The sequence below is a fragment of the Chelonia mydas genome, chromosome 5 (genome assembly GCF_015237465.2).
Source record: "Chelonia mydas isolate rCheMyd1 chromosome 5, rCheMyd1.pri.v2, whole genome shotgun sequence".
Taxonomy (NCBI): Eukaryota; Metazoa; Chordata; order Testudines; family Cheloniidae; genus Chelonia; species Chelonia mydas.
This window is the reverse complement of record NC_051245.2, coordinates 45,797,870-45,816,763: the sequence shown is the minus strand read 5'-3', so window position 1 is coordinate 45,816,763 and position 18,894 is coordinate 45,797,870. Positions and strand designations below refer to the sequence as shown.

The 18,894-nt window shown below is 45.3% G+C and overlaps 1 protein-coding gene across 3 annotated transcripts in view; it reads left to right on the top strand.

The window, feature by feature from the left end:
* The window catches only part of IQGAP2 (IQ motif containing GTPase activating protein 2), a 225,181-nt gene that overhangs the window by 162,478 nt on the left and 43,809 nt on the right, over positions 1-18,894 (top strand). For all 3 annotated transcript variants that reach the window (XM_037902978.2, XM_037902979.2, XM_043546515.1), the window contains 7 exons: positions 9,459-9,623; positions 12,078-12,220; positions 13,221-13,391; positions 15,294-15,377; positions 16,942-17,013; positions 17,279-17,348; positions 17,747-17,955. In XM_037902978.2, coding sequence (XP_037758906.1) covers positions 9,459-9,623; positions 12,078-12,220; positions 13,221-13,391; positions 15,294-15,377; positions 16,942-17,013; positions 17,279-17,348; positions 17,747-17,955 — 914 coding nt within the window. The remainder of the gene's footprint in view (positions 1-9,458; positions 9,624-12,077; positions 12,221-13,220; positions 13,392-15,293; positions 15,378-16,941; positions 17,014-17,278; positions 17,349-17,746; positions 17,956-18,894) is intronic.

Below are 18,894 nucleotides of genomic sequence, written 5' to 3'. Positions count from 1 at the left end.
AGCGCCTCAGTAGAATTCCAGGATCCACCTTCCTATTCTTTCCTCAACCACCTGCGTCCCTTCCGGTCAGCATGGTCACAATTAACCTTGCACCATTGTGCTCAGTATAATATCTTTCGGCTACACCCTGCAGTTCTCGGCCACCCCTCCCTTCCCCATCCCTCTTCAGGGACCCTTCTCACAAGCAACTCCTCGTTCAGGAGGTGGAGAACCTCCTACAGCTGGGGGCAGTTGAGAGAAATGAGAGGGAAAGGGTTCTACTCCTGCTATTTCCTAACCCAAAAGCGAAAGGGGGCCTAAGACCCATTCTGGACCTGCGACACCTCAACAAATCTCAAGAAGTTGAAGTTTCACATGGTCGCCCTAGCCTCTATCATCCCTCCCTGAATCTGGGAGACTGGTATGCCGCCCTCAACATTCATATCTCCATCTTCCAACAGCACACGGTTCCTTCCTTTCATGGTGGGCCAATGCCATTTCCAATTCATGGCGCTACCCTTCGGACTCTCAATGATCCCAAGAGTATTTACAAAGTGTATGGCACCCAGTGGCTGCTTACCTGAGGTGTCAGGGTGTTTTAGGTCTATCCATTCCTTGACTGGCTCATGAAGGGTAGGTCTCAGGACCAGGTGCAAAGGAGCCTCGATATGGTACGTTCCACCTGTCATGATGTGGGCCTGCTGATAAACGAAAAGAAATTGATCCTGACACTGGTGCAATGCATAGAATTCATCAGAGCAGTACTTGACTCCATGCAGGCCAGAGCCTTCCTCCTGGAGGCCTGTTTCCAGGCTATGGACGACCTGATCTCACATGTGAGCGCCCACCCACTCACCACTGCTCGCACATGCCTGAGGTTGTTAGGCCACTTGGCAGCCTGTACTCATGTGGTGCAGCACCTATGGCTCCACCTCAGAACCCTGCAGGCATGGCTGGCGTCAGTCTATGTCCCAACAGGTATGATCTAGACAGCATAGTCAGGATGCCGGATCATACACAGTCATCCCTGGAATGGTGGTTAAACCATGGATTGGTGTCGAAGTGGGGTCCCTTTCATGGCTCTAGTCCTATCGGTGGCCCTGGTCTCCGATGCCTCAGACTTGGGTTGGATGACTAACAGGACCAGGGCCGCAAAGGGGAGTGTAATGTATTCTACTCGATTCGCAGGATCGACAGAGGCTCCCTGTCCAATGCCTTTTTGCTCCTGTGGTTGGGGGCTCTGCTGTACACCTTCACACCAGTGCCATTAATCCACAGAGTCCTCATGAAGATCAAGCAGGACAAGGCAAAGGTAATTCTGATAGCTCCAGTGTGGCCTCGCCAATGCTGGTTCGGCACCCTGCTGGACCTCTCGGTGGCAGCTCCACTGCAGCTCCCTCTCTGGCTGGACCTGCTTTCCTAGAACCATGGCAGGCTTCTGCACCCGCACCTAGCCGTGCTGCGCCTGACGGCTTGGCTGCTGCACAGTTGAATGTGGAGGAGCAGGAGTGCTCTGCTTATGTCCAGTAGACCCTGTTGGGCAGCAGGAAACCCTCCACCAGGACGACCTACCTGACCAAATGGAAACTGTTTACGTGTCGGGCCTTGGACAAAGGTCTTCGGCCCGAACAGCCCTTGCTGCAGTCGATCCTGGACTATCTTCTACATCTCAAGCTCCTGGGCCTGTCTCTTTCGTCCATCAAAGTCCACTTGGCCACCATTTCAGCCATCCACCCTCCATTCCAGGGCAGGTCAGTCTTTGCTCATGACGGTCCAGTTTCTAAAGTGGCTCTATCCTCAGGTCCATGATCCCATCCTCCTTGGGACCTGAACCTTGTACTGTCATGGCTCATGGGCCCCACCGTCAACCCGTTGGCCTCTTGCTCCCTTCTTCTGCTCTCATGGAAGGTCTCATTCCTGGTGGCAATAACTTCAGCTCATAGGATCTCTGAGATTAGAGCACTCCCCTCGGAGCCGCCCTACACAGTGTTCTACAAGGAAAAGGTTCAGCTGCGGCCGCACCCAGTTTTCCTGCCCAAGGTAGTTTCGCAGTTTCATACCAACAAGGACTTTTACTTACCGGTCTTCTTTTCAAAACCTCATAAGTCAGATGAGGAACGCATACTACGCTCTCTGGACATCGGGAGAGCACTAGCCTTTTATATCGGAAGGACTAAGACATTCAGTAAGTTGACGCAGCTCCAGCTCTTCATCGTGGTGGCAGACAGGATGAAAGGCCTTCCTGTATCCACCCAGAGAATTTCATCATGGGTCACTGACTGTATCCATTTTTGCTATGAATAGGTGAAAGTGCCACTGCCAGCAATTGTAACCGCCCATTCAACCAGGGCACAAGCCTCGTCGGCTGCCTTCCTGACCTACATGCCGATTCAAGATATCTGCAATGCTGCAACCTGGTCATCCATCCATATGTTCACATTCCATTACGCGATCACCCAGCAAACCCAGGGTGATGCTGCCTTCGGTAGAGCAGTCCTGCAAGCCACACGACCATGAAACCCAAGCCCACCTCCAGGGATACTGCTTGTGAGTCACTTAGAATGGAATCGACATGAACAAGCGCTTGAAGAAAAAACAGTTACCTATCTTTTCGTAACTTGTTGTTCTTCAAGATGTTGCTCATGTCCATTCCATTACTTGCATTCCTACCCCTCCTATTGGAGTTGCCAGCAAGAAGTTGCCAGCCCTGCGGATACTGCTGAGACACAAAATTCCAAGAACTGTTCTGTGGGTGTGCGCACACCTAGAATGGAATGGACTTGAGCAACACATCTCGAAGAACAACAGTTACGAAAAGGTAGGTAACACCTTTTTTCCTCTACCTCTTGTATATTGTTACTTATTCAAATAAAGCAGCCTTCCTCAGGCAACAGAAAAGATCAAACCATATAAAATGCTGATCAACTATATGCGATAATGAGAATGGAGCACTGAGCCAAGCAAGAGGGGGTTTGGAGCATGGGCTCTGGAAGGGAGTTTGGATGCGGGAAGGGGCTCAGGGCAGCAGGTTGGGGTGCGGGGTGCTGAATCTGGGGGGCACTCACCTCGGGCAGCTCCCTGCAAGCAGTGACCTGTCCCGGCTGCTCCTAGGCGGAGGCTCAGCAGGCAGCTCTGCACGCTGTCTGCGCCCACAGGCACCACTCCCACAGCTCCCATTGGCTGTGGTTCCGAGCCAGTGGGAGCTGTGAAGCTAGTGAGTGGGGCAGGGGCAGCACACGGAGACACCTGCCATGCCTCCGCCTAGGAGCAGCTGGGATAGGTTGCCGCTTGCGGAGAGCCGCCTGAGGTGAGCGCCCCCCTGGATCCAGCACCCTGCACCCCAACCTGCTGCCCTAAGCCCCCTCCCGCATCCAAACACCCTCCCAGACCCCATGCTCCACACTCCTTCCCATGCGCCAGCCCTGCACCCAAACTCCCTCCCTTAGTTAACCTGTATTTTTCACTTACTGGCACCCCCCATTCTCCCAACATACCAGATAAAACAGCTTTTACTGTAATTACCGCTGATATGTGGTCATCAAATGTCTTGCCATTACTGAATTTTTTCGATTCCACCTTCAGTAGTTGTATTTTTGTTTGCTAAAGATCAACCTACTAAAATTAAAATGTTCCTTGGATGTTGAAAGCATAGAATAAAACAAATCTTTGTAGTATTGAACATGTATGGCTAGCTACTGAAGAGGTGTAGCTCTTTAATGTTGCTGAATTTGATGCTGCTATTGTTTTTAAGATTAACTGAACCTAGTGCCTTGATTTAATCAGTCAGATGTGCTTAAAACCTTGGGAGGAAACCTTAACAGATCAAACATCTGTGAAAAGCATCTGGCTTTTATTGTCTGAGAATGGCTCAAATGCATGTATTTACCCACACTGAACATTCTTGCACTTGGGAATTCTAATGTCTCCTTTGATGGGGATAAGTGCTTTTAATGAATCTGTGAGGCGAAGGCATGAGAAACAAGAAGAAAAATCTATGCACAAAGAAAAATGGATCTTTAAAATTGTGAACAAAGATAAGGAAAAATTAGAGAATGAGACTGGAATAGACAAGATTGTGTTTACTCATTTAGGAGCAATATAAATATTGACGTTCTAAAGGTTATATAGTTAGTTCTGTGCTAATTAACACACCAACATTGTATCACGTTGCTAGATAATACTAGAGGCATTATGCAATAAAAAATCTGACTGACTAAGGCTTGGACTATGTGGGAACCAGTAAAAAGATACAATAATGGACTTTTTCATAGTCTGTTTTGTTTTATGGCACCATGTTTGTATTAAATACATACCTTGAATGTTCGTGAGCTTTGGCATTCAAAAAAGCAGGATTTTCAAGCAATAATTTTTTTAGCAAGTCACAAACAAACGTAACCTTTTTTTAAAAAAAAAGTCATTAAGGCCACTGCTCAGCATGGAACAAAAGAAGTCAGTGGAACAAATAATATCCATATCCTGCGAAGGCAACTCAGTGTCGTCAATTTTCTGATGAGAAATGTTTGGGTTTAAAAATTTCCCACGAGGAATGTGACCCTTTTAGAGCAAGCGTGCTTTGTTTGAAGATGCTAACACTCACTAAGATCAAATGATCTCGACTTGAACTCTATTTTCTTATAATCACATTGAGAATTTTCATTTTGACCCATAAACCTCAGGGAGGCTTTTTTAAGAAGGCAAACAAATTAAAGAACAGGGCATGCAAAAAGTAAAGGCAAACTAAAAGGGTAATATTAGCCATTGTTTTGAACAAAAATTTAACTGAAGTGTTTGACATAGTTTCAGTAAAAGGGATTTATGTAGAAAAGGAATCTATTTTTGAAGAGCGGGTGGAAGGAGGATGTCGGTAACAGCATAAAATTGAAGAATGAACTGAGTGATGTGACGAACCTAATGAAACAGGCATTTGTTTAGAAGTCTTGAACTTCTTGTAAGCTTAGTTTTGTGATTTTGTTTACAGATTTCCACATAGATGAGAGAGTAGTAAAATATTTTGATTTCATGGTATAATTTTGACAAACATGACATCTCACGTGAAACTGTCCACATTCACAAAATACTTTGTGGAACTTGTGTATTCTCTTTTTAAAAATCTGTATATCCTATAAAAATTGACAATTTTGGAGAGTGTTGGAATGGGCTTTACTATTCACACCACACTTCATCAGGTGCTTGGATTGACTTGAGTTTAAACCATTTTATTCTATTTTTGTGAGCGGGAGAGTCACAGGGTGAACTTGAGTCACAGTTCATTTTGCTCCTATGACATGAACTAGCAAAGCAGGTTTTTTTATACCTGGCATGCATTGCTAGCAGCCACAGAAATCCTGTGTTTTGGGAGAGTCCACATCACAGGAGTGAGCTGATCTTTGGCCCTCTTAAAGGTTCAGTTTCATTCTGTGACAGGACTGCTGCATTTTGTATATCTGAGCCAGTTGTAGGGTCAGGGGAAAAAACACTGGTGGTGGCTAGTCCAGTATTTGAGATTCTAAATACTACAGGAACTATGGGGTATACCTGGGAATTTTTTGCTATCTTCGAATTGGTAAGTTTTGCTGTTTAGCATAGTCTTACCATGAAAACAGTCCCCGAGAGGGGAGAATTTTTTGTTGTTGTTCTAAAGAATTGGAGCAGCAGCAGCTCTATGTTCAGAATCATTTCTCCAGAAGCAGCCCCCCGTCAATGTGCTATAGCTAGGTGCAGGAGGGCCAGTCACAAAGTATGGTATAACTGCCTCAGCTACCTGTCATACCAAGGCACTCCTAATGAACAGTGTTAATGTACCGTACCTAACCTACTAAACCAAGCAGTTGGGGACAAGGACAAGCCGGGCCGGATTAACCTTTTGTGGGCCTGGCGCCAAACATATTTGTGGGCCCCATGGGGGAAAAGGAGCATGGCTTGGGGAGGTTGGTCCCTAGAGCAAGGGGCCAGCCAGGGGCAATGGGTCATAGCATGGTGGGGCCAGCCATGCTCCACCCAGCCCAGTGCAAGGGCACTGTATACAAACCAGCAGTTGCCAGATGCACACTGGCCCGCCCAGCCCTGTGCTGCCAGCATGCCCCTTCCCCTCGCGGGTGGGCCCATGCTGTGCCACACAGCCCCCGACTCCCTATGCCCAGCATCCCCTGGAACTGCTATGCCCACCAGCCCCCCACACAGACCCTCCCCCACAAATGCACAGCAGCCTGCACACCACCCCGCCCCTCGTCCAACACCCCACCCCCAGCCTCACCACTACTGCCCAATGCACTTCCCCACAGCCCACCACCACAACTGCACAGCACCCCACTCAGACCCCCCCCCATTGGCCAGCAGCCCCCCCCTCACACTCTGCCTCCTGGCCACACTGATCCGCCCTGCTGGAAGGTGACAGTGTCTGCCAGGCTGAGCTGGCAGCGCAGCCGGGGCTGGTCCAGTGGCAGGGTGGGGAATCACTCCGGACTCTCAGGAGTGGCGCAATTAGCCAGGTCAGGGTCTGTCCCCCGCCCTGGCCGGACTCCCTCAGGACCCACTTGCCTGAGATAGGATGACCATACGTCCCTGTTTGGCCAGGACAGTTCCCTTTTTAAGCTCTGTCCTGGCCATCCTGACTTTTTTGACAAAAACGGGAATTTATCCCGTCTGTTGGCAAGAGCAAATGAACAAATGCCCAGTTTACCAAAAAAGTCCGGTGCACGCCCCTAGTGGGGCATGGAGGAACGTGTGTGTTTGGGGGAGGTGGGGGTGGCGACGCAGGCAGCAGGGCTTGGGGGGATCAGCCCCAGGTAGAATGGAGTTTCGGGGGGGGGGTTAGTGGTAGTGGTGCAGAGAGCTAGGGCGAGGGAGGAGTCAGCCCCTGGCTGTGGCGTGGGGAGCTGTGGGGGAGGGGTCAGCCTCAGTGGTGGATTTAGAGTTGTTAGGGCCCTGTGCTCAGTTTCATTTTTGGGGCCCCTCCTTGGGACCCAGCCAAGAAAAAGAACATTCTCTTCTCTCCCCCCCCCCCCCCCAACCCCTGTTTTTCATTTTTTCCCCTTTATCCTCCTCCTATAAGTAATAGCAAGTAAATGAAAATAACATGAGGTACCTTGATTGTTTCTGTAGTCTAACTTATTTTTCCACAGACCACTTGATAATTGCCGAGGGTCTCGGCAGACCACTTAATGATCTTTCCAAATATTTTTTGTACCATTAGCTAACTATTGTAAAGCGCTTTGGATAAGAGCGCTTTATTTAAAAAAAAAAAAAAAAAAAAAAAAAGTAAAGTAATTTTGGGGTGTGGGGTCTGGCCAGGACTTAGGATGCGGGAAGGGGCTGGGGGTGCAGGGTCTGGGAGGAAGTTAGGGTGCAGGAGCAGCCTGGGGTTGGGATGCAGGGTCTCACCAGGAGTTAGGATGCAGGAGGGGGTTCAGGGCTGGGGCAGGAGGTTGGGGTGTGGAGCACTTACCTGGGGAAGCTCCTGTTTGGTGCGAGGGGTGCAGGTGGGCATGTGGGGGAGGGGGGTGCAGGAGCTCCCATTTGGTGTGAGGGGTGCAGGTGGGCATATGGGGGAGGGGGGTGCAGGAGGTCCTGTTTGGTGCGAGGGGTGCAGGTGGGGATGTGGGGGGGAGGGTGCAGGAGTCAAGGCATGGGGTGGGGGACTGGGTACATGTGGGGGGTGCAGGAGTCAGGGCATGGGGTTGTGGGGGGGCATGAAGGAGGTGCAGGAGTCAGGGCAGGGGGCTGAGGTTGTGGGCTGGAGTTGTGGGGGTGCTCCCAGCCCCGCATCCTGTCCCACCCTGCCCTGAGAGCGGGCCGGCTTGGTGCCCCTTTGGAGCCTATGCCATGGCACCAGCAGCACCATTGCAAACCCCGTACTGAGGACAAGCCTGGCTACAGAGACCAGTGTTGCTGTTTTTGTTGGAGAAGATTTGTGTCAGCTCACTTACAGAAGGACAGTTCCCAGAAAACATAAATGATAGTGAGAGGGATACAGGTTCAGATGAGGAATGGTAGCCAAAAGGCTAAGGGTGGAGGGAAGCCCGCATCTTGACGTACTGGTAGGGCCTCCACTTCCAGTGCTCAGAAAACAGCAGCTGCAGTAGTATCTTCTGTACCAAGCTACTGCTGTTGCTGTTTGGATTTTCTGTCTTCTCATTGCTGATATTCTAATGCCAGTCAGTGGTGGCATGGCAGACTAGGCATGATCATCTCTAGTCTTGGAAGGGTCTGTGTGCCATGCAAGGTCCATTTCTTTTAAATTTAGACAAACAGTGGGCTCCTACCTGGTGGAAAGGTTGGGTGTGTCTAATCTTGCTGTGGGTTTCTGTGTTGTCTTGCATACACTTTGCCTGCTCTCAACCGAATACTTACTTGTTTTCAGAGTGACAATGAACCTCTTTCTCCTTCCTAGCCTAAATTTCTTTATACCCTTTATATGGCCCTTTTCTATGTTTGGTTTTGTTTTGTTTTGTTTTGTGTTTTTATATATATCAAGTTTACAAAAAAGCAATCTTTCAGTTTACCATATTTTCACTTGCTGACTTGGAGAGATGTCTTGTTGGGGGATTATTTTCTCCATCCTGTAAACTGTTAGCTCTGACACTGCAAATCCCTCCTGGGTCAGCTTTGTTTGGGGTAGAAGTATGTATGCAGAAAAAGGGCAGGGGAGGGGAATATCCTACTTCAGCTTTGAGCAGGACGTGTGTGCAAGTTAAGAAAATTGAATATCCTACTTCAGTCTAATGCACATGTTGTGGCAGGCAACAAGGGAGTTGGTGTCAATCACTCATTTCTCCTCCAGATTAATGGCCTCTGAAATTTGGGTCAACATAATATATGTGGCGGCGTAGGAATAGATTTGCTCACACATGCTGCTTTGCATGTATCTTGAATTTAACTATTTGGGAATGCCATGATAAACATTGAAGCGTGGACTGCTATGTCTGTAACTGTCATAAACTTGAAAGCTTGAGTGAATCTACCTCTTAACATCTTTATAGGCTTTGCTATAGTTGAAATTCCATGGAAAATGACACTTTATGGGGTACAAATTTTTCATTTTATTTCAGATGAGAAATTTCAAACTTTTGCAAAAAGTCAGTTGCACACAGCTGCTAGGCTTATATAGTGCTGCATGACTGTCTTCACCAAAGCAGCCAGACTTTGTCCCCAGATTTCGCAATCAATATTAACTTATTCCTAACTACACTTCCAGTGCTGGGCAAGGTATCTTTGCAGCATTGTGATATACATTATACAGACTAGAAAGTGCACTGGCATTGTACGTCCTGAGTTTACTATCTGAAATAGTTGCATTTACAAATCTCTCACTTAAGAGAGTAGATTGCAAAAAGATACAAGGGATGGTGGTACATCACGTATATAGTTTCCAAAAAAACCAACAGGAAAGTGCATTCTCTAGATCACTGAAATGTAGAACTGTATTTGTATGTTTGTAAAATATAAAATGCCTGACATTGAAATGCAGTTTTGTTGTTTAGTGGCTCTTGGAACCTCAATGATTAACCAGTGTTTGGAAAAGCATGATTCGCAGCCGGTCCTGGATATATTGCAGTCTCCTAAGTTTGGTTTAAGAGTTGTTCCAGAATGTGCTGAAACCTATTACAAGAACCTTTTAGAAGCCAAGAATTTAAAAACCAAAGAAGGTAAAACCAAATCTCTGCAGTAAAAGCTTTGAAGGATTAGTGTAAAATGTTTATATTTATATATAGTGCAAATGTATATAAATATTTATATACTGTAACTTTTAATTCTCTCTGTAAATTAAGGGAGAGTTGGAGGAAACTGAGATTCCCCCCCCCCCCTTATTTGTCAAAGGCTGTCTAAATCTCCAGTTTTGAATTTTAAGGTTTCTCTTAGCACTTATTTATACTAGGAAACTTAATCAGAAATGTATTATCTAACACAATGTTAAATGCTCCAGGCTAAATTCTATGCTGTGCCTTACTCAGAGCACAGCACAGAAGATTGCGGGGTGCGTACATGTCTTAAGCCATCTCTCCATTTCCCAGATTCTGGTCTTGGTTGGGGCCAAAGCATCTTCCGGGGCTGCTCTAATATATGGTAACTTCTCCGTAGCTCCCTATAGGCTACTCCACAGCCCAGAATAGCCACAGTATGGAGCCTAACAGCTCTACTCCCTTTCCCACCCCCAGCACAACCTTACACCAGTAACTGCGAGGGGAAGGCTTCGGCTGCATATATCAGACCTATGCGGCTCCTGGGTTGGGTGAACTCCTAAGGCCATTGCAGCCCATTTTATGGCCTTGATGCAATACCAGAGCACTGTACAGGAGCTGCAGCTGAGGTCAGAATCTGGCCCTCAGTGTGAAGGAGGACAAACATTTAAAGTAGTGTCAGCTATTCCGGGGTATTCATGTTAGCCATGACCAGCTGATGGCTTTAAATAAGAAACAGTTGTTTATTCTGTATGCCAAGTGTAGTTTAACATCATGTTAGTGAACACGTTAACATGTTGTGACAATGCCTTTTTCCAGCATAGACATGATTATTTCAGCACATGAGAACTATACCATAAATTGTCTTTTGTACTCCTGTGGGAATTCTGTGCCAAAAAAAATAAAAATTCTGCACACACTATTTTCAAATTCTTCAAATTTTATTTATTAAAAAATAAACATGGAGGCCCCAGGATGGCAGTGGGGAGCACAGGCTGTACAGAGTTGAGAGATCACCCTGCCCCCCACCATCCCTTCCGGTCAGGGGTTCTCAAACTGGGAGTCAGGACCTCTCAGGGGGTTGCAAGGATATTACATGGGGGGGTCACGAGCTGTCCGGCTCCACCCCAAGCCCCACTTTGCTTCCGGCATTTATAATGGTGTTGTAAATTAAGAACACTTTTTTTTATATATTTAAGGGGGGGGTCACACTCAGAGGCTTGCTGTGTGAAAGGAGTCACCAGCAGAAAAGTTTGACAGCCATTGCTCCAGGTCATGGATGCAGTGGTGAGACTGACACAGCTTAACCCAGAAATACCCCAGGGCCCTGCCCCTCTGTGCCAGGTACACCAGGTGGGAACAGGCAGGCTCAATCTGGCAAGATCCAAGTGTGGAGGGGCTTTGTGGGGGGGGTGGGATCCTGGTGTGCGGAGAGAGGGTTCTGTGTGGGACAATCTGGGTGTGGGCAACTCAGTGGGGGATCTGGGTGCAGGGGGATCTGGACGCACGGGCTCATTGGGGTGTTCCGTGTGCAGGGACAATGGGACTCTGCAGGGGGTCCAGGTGAAGGGGGTTGTTGTGGGGAGGTCTTGATGTGGGGGGCTGAGTGGGGGGGGGGGCCTGGATGCTGGGGGAGGTGGGGATCCGGGTACAGCTGGTTGGGGTGCCGTTGGGCAGGGGTACTAGAATAATTTGTATAGTGAGGGTGCTGAGAGCCATTGAAGCAAACTGTAAACCCTGTATATGATGGAAACCAATTCAAGCCAGGGAGTGCGGCAGCAACCCCAGCACCCCTAGTTCTAGCACCTATACCATGGGGTAGGATTCCAGGTGTGGGGAGCTCATCGGGGTGGCACAGAATTTCCCCAGGAGTAATCTTGGCACAGTCCATAGGGAAACTTACTCGGACTCTTCCTGTCTCTCTCTCAGCTGATGGTGCTCAGAAGAATGATAACCTGCATTCCTGTGATGTATACTATGAGCCTATAAGGTCCAACCTACACCTGAAATGTTGCAAAAGCTTCCAGTCATTGCTAACACTGCTTCATATCCACCAGTGTTAGCAATGGTAGCAGCGTTAGTATATAGACTGACTGCTGCCAGCATTTTAAGTACCATGTTGACTAGGTCAACTCTGAGTAGAGAAGGATAAGACAGTTTTTGAAAATGCCCATTCCAGCTGGTGGCCAGTCTCTACTATGCTCCTCACTGTTATCCACACCATTGGAACTGAGCCATTGTTAATATAGCAGGATATTTTTGCAAAAGTTTTCTAGTTTAGGGTAGATCAATTTGTGCTGACTTTCATATATGTAAAATAATTGAAAACATTCTTTTGCAGGGAGGAAAGGTGGAGGGGAAGGGGAGAAATGTATTAAGGCTCCTAAATGTACACTAACAGTATACATATATTGGTTTTAGATTCTAGTGAAGGTCCATGGCTCAAACTTATAATGAAGAGCAGATACGGTTATTATTATAATGTGGAAACTGGAGAGAGTACCTTTGTTCCGCCTGAAGGGTTTATACCAAAAACTTCTTGGCTAACCGGTGAAGAAATACAGGTAGAGTGCTAAAATGTTCAAAATGACTGATGCATACAACTGCAACATAAACACAGAAGTGAGTGCTTTAGCACTGTTGAATACAAAGGAAGTGGTTATGTTAAGATTTTTAGTACCTTAAAAATACAAGGGAAAAGAAGGAATTCTCTAATTGGACTTTGGTTTAGGCTGTTCATTTCCTCAAATACAGTAGAACTTAATCTGTTTATTTAATCAAACCCTTAGAAAGGGGCTGACAACTCACATATAGTATAAACCACCTCACTTTGGCCCGTATCATACAATCATAAGTACCCTTAAATCTGCTTTTGAATAATCTTCCAAGTGTATGTAATTATGCTCTGTCAGTTATAGTACTGTGTTGCATATTGTATTTTACATAGGCCCCACAAATCAGGAAAGCCCTTATCCACATCCATAAAGGCTTTCTTGAATCGGGGCCACTTTTAAGCTGGCCTACACTGTGTTGCTACACTGATATGTGCTGTTTCATGTTACTAGACTGCATTTAGCTGTACCTATGCAAACCACTACCGTACACGTGCTACTCCAGCAGGATTCTTCACATCCTGACTGGTTTCAGAAGAATTTTTTTTCACATCATTCTGAAACTTAGAAATCCCTAAAATAAGCATTTTTACACAGATGTATGGGTTCCATTTTTAGACTCCTGGCATCTCACTCTTGAGTTAGCAGGGGTTGGCAGTATTGCAAAAGCAAAGACCTCTGCCCCCTGGTATGAAAAGTTTGTAATGGCTGAAACCAGTCCTTTCAGCTTATTGATGATGTGATCTGAAGGGAGTTCGATCCTCCTTTAAACAAATGATGATAATAACATGGTGGTTCTCGGTTTTGTGAGTGATTAAAAATGTGGGGAGTAAATTGAAGGGGTTTTCATAATGAGTGTGGATGGAGAGAATGGAATCCAGACTCTGAAATGGTTTGCCTTCAGCTTTTGGTTAATTGCTTATTAAACACTTTTTACATGATCTCTTACCAGACTATTGTTGGGCAAGTTACAGCAGATTACAGTAGAGAGCAGCTGTGGCTTGCTAATGAAAACCTGATTGTTCAGCTGCAAGCTCTAGCAAGGGGATTCCTCATCAGAAAAAGTTATGAGGAGAGAAAAGGATTCCTTCAAAAACAGGAACCATCTGTGACCAAAATACAGGTATTGCTGTGTAATATAAAGGCAGGGTCACTTCTTCTGGGTGGTGGTAGCTTTTTACATGTGACAGACTGCATGACCTTTGGGGGGGTGTTGTTTTTTCGTGCCTTCTTTGGCAGAAAGGGCTTCTTGTGGCATTTGTTATTTACAGAACTGAATTGTACAAACACAAGTCCATGTGCTTATTGAAAGAAATGCTTTGTGTGTAAACTGGAGGTTTGTCAGTTTAAAATGGCTATAGATCATGTATAAATGTAGTATATATAACAGTCCAGTTGGAGAAGCCCAGTGATTCTTACCACTAGCTTCTTCCTGAGTACTGCTCTGATGTTTAATTGGGAGTGCGAGGAAAAGAATAGGAGGATGGAAGGTAATGAGTTTAATATTGAAGCTCTAGTTCTCTGCCAAGGCATGGATCATCCAGGAAATACATTCCTTTCTCTGCTCTCCCCCAGTCAGAAGCTGTTTGCTTCTGCTTTGCAAAGCAAATGCTCATATAATTGAATAGGGAGAGGCAATGTTAACAACTTTGCCTGATTCCAAGAGTATTACTTGGATTTGCTCAATGCACAATACTCTGAAAGGTGTACAAAGGAAACTTACCTTTTGGCTTTTACAGAGCATGTCATGCACATCTTGATAGGCCAGCAATGGTGCTTTTGTGTACACTTTGTGGTTTTACGTATTTTTACACTATTCCTGCATGTACTATACTATTATAGTTTAATAGTAAACTTGCTCAATAAGCTTGACCTCTTTAGCATTAAAATTCAGTTTTTAAAAAAAAAAAAAAATTCTAGAATGGGTGCGTACTGCAATGAATCAAAACTTATTTTTGCTACTACTTCAGATTATTGGTAAAATATATGTTATGCTGATGCTAGAGGCCTTATTAGGATTGAAACTCCCTTGTGGTAGGTGCTGTACAGACCCAGTACAAAAAATTGCATGCTCTTTGGGAAGGAATCCTCCAAGACCAGATTCAGCAAGTATGTGTAGCTATCCTCAGAAACTAGATGGAGGATGTAGAAAGTGATAATAAAACATGCATTTACCCAAGACGCACAAGATAAATGTTCCAAGTCCCCACTGGCTATATCCCTAGCCAGATGGCAACTTCCTGTGGGTATCCCAAAAAAAATGGCTATTGGAGTATTAGGAGAGGTGAAGTCCAAATGGCTTGTGAGAGAAGCAGACAGGCGGATGATAGAGGGTGGCATCGGTAAAACAGGCAACACAATAAGATGAATGGGTAAGGAGGGAGGAACTAGACTGGCAGGGTCTTTAAAGGCAGGGACCAGCACTGGTATTTGATGGTATAGAGAACTGGGAGCCAGATGAAAGAATTTGAGAGGGTGGTGTGGTTAGAGAAGGCAAGAGGGTCTTAGCTGGGTTTTGAATGGGGCTGAGAGGCTGACAATGGATGCCAGGAAGGCCAGAAAGGAAAGGAGGTTGCAGTAGTCAAGACTGATGATGAAGGGGGCCTGGACAAAGTTATAGCAGTGTAGACAGAAGATAGGGCAGCTCTGCGACACCATGGAACAAGAGAGACAAGGTTTGGAAACTGCCTAAAGGTGCAGGCTTAGAGTCTGAAATCAAAAATGGCATGCAGAGTGCTGGACTGAGAAGTTCCAGGCCTGCGTGACACAGAGGCTGACATCCTGGGTCAGGAATGGAGTGGTGAACTCATGAGTCATCAGCACCGAAGTGAAGGTTGATGCTACAGGATTGGATGAGGGCTTGTAAAGGGTGTAAAGGACGGATGTGCCTCACTCACATTTTTCTCCTTACTTTTTTTAAAGTGAACAGCAGTTTCTCTGTGGAACAAGATCATATAAACTTGGTTTTCCAAGTATATGCATGGTGAAACTAATGGTCACACTACTAACCTGCTTTTTAAAATAGGCTTTCTGGAAAGGATATAAACAAAGGAAAAACTACACTGACAGATTGCGGGTGCTTCAAGGCAATGTTGCTGCTATCATCAAGGTAAATTTCCATATATGATGAGCAGAATTAGGGTTTGCTCTAAGGATAATGTTTCCTCATTGTTGTGGGAATCCAAACACTTGAAAGCCCAAGGAATGTAGGGAGAGGGGCTGCTGCGGTAAAACTGCGAGTGTTCCTATTCCGTTGGGCGTTACATGGAAGGCTCAAAGTTCTGACAGCAGCTAGTAATCCAAGAAAACTGATCTTTGAGTGATTAATACCTTGAGTCTTCCATTGAAAGCCCGAGACTGTCAAGTATGATTATTTGCAAAATATGTTATCAGTTTATGAAATGCTGATGGTGGTAATAAAAATGATACTTGGCTCTTATATACAGTAACTCCTCACTTAACGTTATGTTCCTGAAAAATTCAACTTTAAGTGAAACGATGTTAAATTAATCCAGTTTTCCCATAAGATTTAATGTAAATGTGCGGGGTTATGTTCCAAGGACACTTTTTTGGGGCAGACAAAAGGCATTATATATTGTACTGTACTGTGGTTGGGAAGTGCCCCTGGCTTACCCCACACAGGCACAGCCCGCTGCAAGCAAGGACACTAGGAAGCACAGTGGCAGCTTACCCGGAGAAGAAGAGGCGCCGACTTTGCCGGGGGATGCTCCAGGCCCGCCTCTTCCCATCCCCACTCCACTCCAGGCCCACCTCTTCCCACCCCCACTCCACCTCCTCTCCGGAGCACGCTACATCCCTGCTCCTCCTCCTCCCCCAGAAAGTCCTAAGTGCTGCCAAACAGCTGTTTGGTGGCGCTTAGGACCCTCTGGGAGGGAGGGGGAGGAGCGGAGATGTGGCGCTTCCACACTTCTCCTCCCTCTCCCTCCCAGCGCTTCGTGCTTAGGACTTTCTGGGAGAGAGCAGGAGGAGTGGAGAGGCAGCGCTTCCCCGCTCCTCCCCTCCCCCCATTCCAAAAAGTCCTAAGTGCCGCCAAACAGCTTGGGAAGTGCTGGGAGGGAGGGGGAGGAGGTGGAGAAGAGGAACTTGTACAGTGCTCCCTTGTAAATTCGCTGCCCTTCCACAAAATCTTACATGCAGTGGACAGAGCAGGCAGCGAAACAACATTATAAGGGAGCATTGCACAACTTTAAATGAGCATGTTCCCTAATTGAGCAGCGACGTAACTTTGAAATAGTGTTAAGCGGGAGGACGTTAAATGAGGAGTTACTGTAGTGTGTTTGATCTGATCTCAAAGTTCCGTACAAAGGAGGTCATGTCATTATCTCCATTTTATATCCTGGGAAACAAAGGCTCAGAGATGAATGTGACTTGGCCAACGTCACCCAACAGACCGGTGGCAGAGCCAGAGCCAGAAATCAAACCCAGGTCTCCTGAGTCCCAGTCCCACAGTCTAGTCCAGTGTTCTGACCGTTAGATCGCAGAGCCCAATCATCCCATTAGCTCTGCATGTGAATCCATTGACTTTGCTGAAATTGTGTGCTATGCAACTAACCTCATCAAGCATCTAAACTCGTTTTTTAAAAGAGCCAGATAAAATTGGCGGCATTCTTAGTTCTCCTACAATTCCTCTTAAGTTTTTATTTGACTTTTAGATTCAGTCGTGGGTCAAAATGTGGCTAGCGAGGAAGGCTTACAAGAAACGGCTGCAGTATTTCAAGGATCACGTAAGGCATTTCTCCACCCCACCCCCTTTTGAGAAGAGAACTAATGTAGTAGTAATGCATTTATTTCTTGAAATTATAGACATCCCCCATATGTCTCTTAACAGAAATACATTATAACTGTGAAGACATTGAAACTTTTTCTAATTATCACAGTGTTTGGTAGATGTCTATAGTACTCTTCATTATCTCTCTTCATAGAACATGAGCTGTTGTTGGAGGTTTCCTGTTCAATGCTTTCTAAAGTGTTTAGTCTTGGTCTTTCCAGAATGAAGAAATTGTGAAAATACAAGCATTTCTTAGAGCAAACAAAGCTAGGGATGACTACAGAACACTAAGTAAGTGCTGGTGATAAACATTTGAGTGTAAATTGGTGGGGTAACATATACTTTTTAGAATAAGAGTGTTCAGTTGTGATTTCTAATATTTGAGTCTTGCATTTTTGGCTCTTCAGAAGCAGTTAAGTGAAATTGTGATACTAACATTTGTTAAACAGTTAATATATTTACATAAACTATAACACATAGTTCTGGTTACACAAAATATTCTACTCTTGCTCTCAGTGACGTTAACTCCTTTCTGCAATTTGGCATTCTGACCATAGATGTCATTATGTACAAAAGGTACAAAAGAATTCTAAACATTGATATTTATAAATGTAAAGGTATACTGTGTCTGTCCATGTCAGACCAAGCAAATAAAATAACTAATATGAGCTTATTTACCTTAACTGCAGTTGGTGCTGAAAATCCACCCTTGAACGTCTTGCGCAAATTTGCTTACCTCCTGGACCAAAGTGACTTAGATTTTCAGGAAGAACTAGAAGTAACAAGGTTAAGGGAGGGGGTGGTTACAAAAATCCGATCCAATCAACAGCTGGAAAATGACTTGAACTTGATGGATATAAAGATTGGGCTACTGGTGAAGAACAGGATCTCTCTACAGGTCAGCAGGCTTTATTCAAACTATTTCTATAGAATGCACTGAAGGCAATGGAGGTTTGTGTGTTGAAAGAATGCAGGATCAGTTAGGATGTTCCTGGGGAGTGAAGCAGTTGCCTTTTTTTAGTGTATGCCAATAAGAACCACAGTCAATACAACCTATGTAAGAAGTAGCTATACTTTAGAAAGAGCTTTTGGTGAGAATTGACCTAGGAATGGTCTCAAATCATTGAGGACTGCTGCTGTTTAGACTAGTTAATGAATGGCACATGGTCACTTCCACTTTATTGCCTGCCATTTAGCTTTTCTTAAAGTATTAGTGTCTCAATGGGGAGCAAAAGTAGGAGTTGTTTAGTTCCTGGCACCATGTTACTTCACATCTCACTGAATACCAGGTGTTTTTATTATGATAGACATGGGCAGCAGTAATACATAGAAGCATGAGGTCATTCTTTGTGGTTTTTAAGCAGCTTTCTAACAATAGAACAAATCTGACTTCCAATTTTAAAAATCATTGTAAAGAGTTTGCTCTTTGACAACTAACATGAGCTTGTGATACCCTGACAATTATCATTTAGTCCGCACTGAAATTCTACCCAGCAGCAAATTCTTCCCACTGTTTGGGAAGGGGATGCGATGATAGGATTATACTGGGTTGTTATTGGCCTGCCAAAACTTGTGTTTTGGAGCCACGTTTGATTGAGCATGGGAGTTATGGGTAGGGACTGTGTGTTTAGACAGTCTAATATATTCTTATTGTGAATTTTAACTGATGTAAGATGGCACTCAGAGTTTGATGTTTTACCTTTTTATAAATCTAAATAAAACTCTAATCATGAGTAAAGTGATGTAGTGGTGAAAAATATTGTCTAGTTAATGTGCTATATTGGGTCTAAATATAAAAAGGGGTTGATATTAAAATCTTTGAATAAATAGACCAATG